General features: G+C 29.5%; 1 protein-coding gene across 1 annotated transcript; it reads right to left on the minus strand.

Moving 5' to 3' along the window:
• Positions 1-552: 552 nt before the first annotated feature.
• LOC124429931 lies at positions 553-2,076 on the minus strand. The gene is made up of 5 exons (XM_046975814.1): positions 1,789-2,076; positions 1,654-1,708; positions 1,052-1,537; positions 932-989; positions 553-820 (listed from the first exon to the last, which is right to left on the minus strand). The coding sequence occupies exons 1-5, from the start codon at positions 2,074-2,076 to the stop codon at positions 553-555; spliced, it is 1,155 nt and encodes a 384-aa protein (XP_046831770.1).
• Positions 2,077-4,327: the final 2,251 nt, after the last annotated feature.

A 4,327-nucleotide genomic window follows, 5' to 3' on the forward strand; every position in this document is an offset into this window, starting at 1 on the left:
TTGCGAGACATAACAACGATAATACCGTTGATAGTAATAATAACAATAATAACGATAATAACAATTATAAGAAGAATAACAATAATAACTATAATACGATAATAACGATAATATCGAATATAATAATAATATTATTAATATCGATAATAATAAATGTAATGATTGTAAAGATAATAACGGTAATTATAATAATGATAATAATAACGGTAATTTTAAAAATACTGATAATAACGATAGTTAGGGTAATTCGGAATATAACGGTAATAACTGTAGTAACGATAATAACAATAATAACCATAATAACTTTTATAACGATAATTCTTTCCTCTTCTTCTTTCGATGAGGTCTGCTAGGGATCACGTGCCAATTTCAATTCTTCTCACTTAGCTGTTTTACTTTCAGTTCCATCCAATATTCCTTCATCTTTTCACTATGGTGCTTCTTTCTGTCCTCAGATCACTTCGCACCAGGTTCCTTCTTCAATCTTCCTTGAAAACCATCCATTTTTAATAACCTTTTTCTAAAAATCTCTGTCTGTTATTTCTTCCGCACTTATATTATTTCTTTAACTCTCGAATCAAAGCTAGTTGTTGCCTTTTCCTCCCAAAGATACATGAGTATCCTTTTTGATAATCGGGACTCATCTATTCTGTAGATATAGCCAAAAAATTGAAGTCTTCCATTCTTTATCGTTTCTGTCATGTCTTCTTTGTTCCTGTATATGTCGTCATTAGATATTAAATTCCATACTTTTGTTGTTTTCACTGGACCTAATATTTTCCTCATGATTCTCCTTTCTAGTACTTCTAGTTTATCTAATCTTTAATTTAGTAACAAGCATTCACTCGCTTATATGCATTCTGGATTCACTACTGTAGCGTAATGTCTTATTTTAAGATATTTAGATAAACACTTTTTGTTGTAAAAATACTTTGTGATACCATACGCTATTTCCATCTTTCGTAACCTCTCTTCTACTGCAGATTTTTCTAAACCATTTCTTGAATTATTTCTGCTAGGTATTTGAATTTCTTTATTTTTTCCAATGCACCAATATCTCTAGATAAAAGTTTTGGTGCGTTCTTGATGTTGTTAATAATTTTAATTTTTTCTACGGAGATTTTCAAACCTGCTTTGTTAGGTATTTCATCCAAGGGATTGATTTGTGTTGTTACACTACTTAGGTTGTCTGACACTTTAGCAATATCGTCTGCAAATGCTAGGCAACATATTTCAATGCCTTTGTTTTTTCTACCCAAAGTTACTGTCGGAATGTTTTGTTCTATTAACTTTATCTTTCTAATTCTTCCAATTTTTTCTAGAACACAGTTGAACAGAAGAGGAGATAAACCATCACCTTGCCTTACATCTGTATTTATCTCAAGAGGATTAGATATCTCACTCATAAATTTTACTTTTGAAATCGTGTCAGTGAATGTTTCACGTATTAAGTTTGTCAATTTATTTTTAACTCCAAATTCACGTATTGCTTTACCTAAGGTTTCTGTATCAACAGAGTCAATTGCCTTTTTAAAATCTATACATTTTATAAATATATCTTTGAATTCAGTATTCTATGGCGAAATATGTATTTTAAGTTAAAAATTTGTTCTGTACAAGTTCTATCTTTCCGATATCAAGCTAGATACTCGCCCAGTTGCTTATCAAGTGTTGTTTCTATTTTATTCAGCAATATATTTGAGATTACCTTGAATGCAGTTTGCAGAAGATATAATTATCATAGTTCAGTTTTTCCCCTTTTTTAAGTAATGGGGGAATTAGTGCTACTTTCCACTCTTCTGGAAACCTCTCTGTTCTCCAAATATCTTCGAAGATTATCTTCAGCTCTTTAATGATTTTTGACAGAGACCAATTCAAAAATTCAGCTGTTATAGAGTATTCCCCACTACCTCTATTATTTTTTAGATTTTTAATTGCTTCCTTAATTTTTTCAGCATTAGGTGGTATATCTTCTTCCAGATTTTCAGTTGTTTCAGAGAATTCCAATTTATGTTTCGGTTCAGGAAAGTTTATAAGTTGACCGAAGTATTTTGCAAGTATTTCAGTTTTCCGCATTGCTTAGGACAAGTTTACCATTTTCATCTTTGTAGTATGTTCTAGGAGCTTGATACGCCTTTAATTAACTCTTAAAAGTCTGATAGAAATTTCGTGAATTATTTTTAGTAAAGTTGTTTTGCATGTCGATAAATTGTGATTTTTCGAAAGATACTTTAACTCCCCTTATTATTCTAGCAGTGTCTTTCCTTTGTTGTTTGAATTGGTCATGGTGTTCAGTCTTCCCCGAGCATTTGCACTTTTTCCAAAGTTTTCTTCTATCCTGTAGTGCATCTTCACATATTTTGTTCCACCAAGGTTTTTTTCTATGCTTGGCCGATCAAAATGTTTTCTGGGCTGCGTTGGTTATTTCTTTAGATAAATCTTGGCACTTCCCATAATGAGTTACTTTTATTTCTCCCTGAAATGTTTCCATAGTTTCTTTTGTAATTTGGAGTCCATGTGTATTTTACTTTATTATTTTTTCCCCACTTCTGTGATTTCTGTTGGAAAAGAATTTGTGTTGAATTTTAGACAAATAGTGATCAGAGTCAAATTCTCTACTTCTTCATACCTTGACATTCATAATTTCCGTCATATTTCCTTTGGATATTGCTACACGATCTTTTTGAAATTCACCTAGCATTGGATTTGGAGAAATCCATGTTTTAGCTCTTCTTGGCAATTTCTGGAAGGAAGTCGACATTACCTTCATTTGAAAGTTCTTACAAATAGTAAGCAATCACATTCCATTTCTATTTGTTCTTTATTGTGCAGCATATTCTCTATTGTTCTATCAATTCTCACTATTGGACTATCAATTCTCTCTTCCTATTTCGTCATTCAAATCTCCAAGTAATATCACTACATTTGATTTTGGAATTTTATAACATTGAGATTACATTTCATCGTCCAAAAGGTCCCAGAATCCCTCTACTTTATTTTGGTTCTCTTTGTTGTCTTTACTTATTGGTGCATGACAATTAATAAAAGTGTATAATTTATTTTTGCATTTCATTTTCGAAAGAGAGATTCTTACTTAGCGGAATTAGAATTTAGTTACCCAGTTTAATAATCTTTATGGATATAAAAGGCTGTTCCCAAGATTAACATTCCTTTCATAATTTTAATCGTAGGCTTGCCTTTAAAGATTCTATAGTCTTTTGTTTCTGTAACATTTTTAGCCAAAAAAAATCTTGTCCCCGATCTGATAAAATTTGTATATCATTTCTATCCAGAAGTAGTTCTAATTCCTTTTGATTACCAAACTTTATCAAAGAAATCACATTTAAAGAGCCCGAAAAAACTTCTTTTCAATCTTAAGTCTGGAAGGATTCCAAGGATGCTCCTACTCATCCTTATTGCAGATGTTGGGACTCACCAAAACCCTAGGTCCCGATGCATTGCATAATGCAATAGTGGATTTTCCTTCTGAGCTGCCACCTGGGGTAGTGCTTTCTTTCAGCGACTTTTCCATATTGATATTGAAATTGTGTGTTACAATGATAGGAATAAAATTCCAAAGTAAGATCAGATTGTCAATCTAAAATGATTTGATTTCGTGCTTGAATCCACTAGGTTCTTCCGACCCCACAATCGTGGAGAAATAAGATCTTTGAAGTATTCGTATATCATATTAAAATTATTTTAGTTTTTTGTCCAAATTTTTTATGTCTAAATAAATGTACTATTGTTTAAATAATACTTTACTCTATCCGTCATACACTAAAGATTGTTAAAATAATTAGATGTTTATCGAAAATATTATTTAATAGGTACATCCGATCGGATTAAAATTACGATAATTATGATTGTTAGGATAATAACGATAATAGTAATAATACTAAAAATAACGGTAGTAATAAAAGTAGATAATATAACGGTAATAACGAGAGTCACGATAATAACAATAATAATAATAATAAGAACAGTAATATCGATAATAGTATATAATCGATAAAATCTAATAAAATTAATATTAATAAAGATAATAAAGATAAAAAAGATTATAACGATATTAACTATAATCAGGATAATAAAGACAATAACGATGATAACATTAATAACCTGTATACGATAATAAAATCAATAATAACATTATGAACGGTAGATACTATATTATTATTAATAATAATAATAATAATAATAATAATAATAATAATAATAATAATAATAATAATAATAGCGATAATAACAATAATAATGAAAGTAAAGATATTAATGATAATAATAATAGTAATAATAATAATAATAACAGTAACAATAAAGTTAA

This window comes from Vespa crabro, chromosome 16 (assembly GCF_910589235.1).
Source record: "Vespa crabro chromosome 16, iyVesCrab1.2, whole genome shotgun sequence".
Lineage (NCBI taxonomy): Eukaryota > Metazoa > Arthropoda > Insecta > Hymenoptera > Vespidae > Vespa > Vespa crabro.

Coding starts and splice junctions, on each gene's coding strand:
- LOC124429931 (XM_046975814.1), bottom strand. CDS start 2,076: ATGCGGAAAACTGAAATACTTGCAAAATACTTCGGTCAACTTATAAAC. Junction 1,709..1,788: donor GGTTTCCAGAAGAGTGGAAA/GTAGCACTAATT, acceptor ACTGCATTCAAG/GTAATCTCAAATATATTGCT. Junction 990..1,051: donor ACTTTTATCTAGAGATATTG/GTGCATTGGAAA, acceptor GAAATGGTTTAG/AAAAATCTGCAGTAGAAGAG.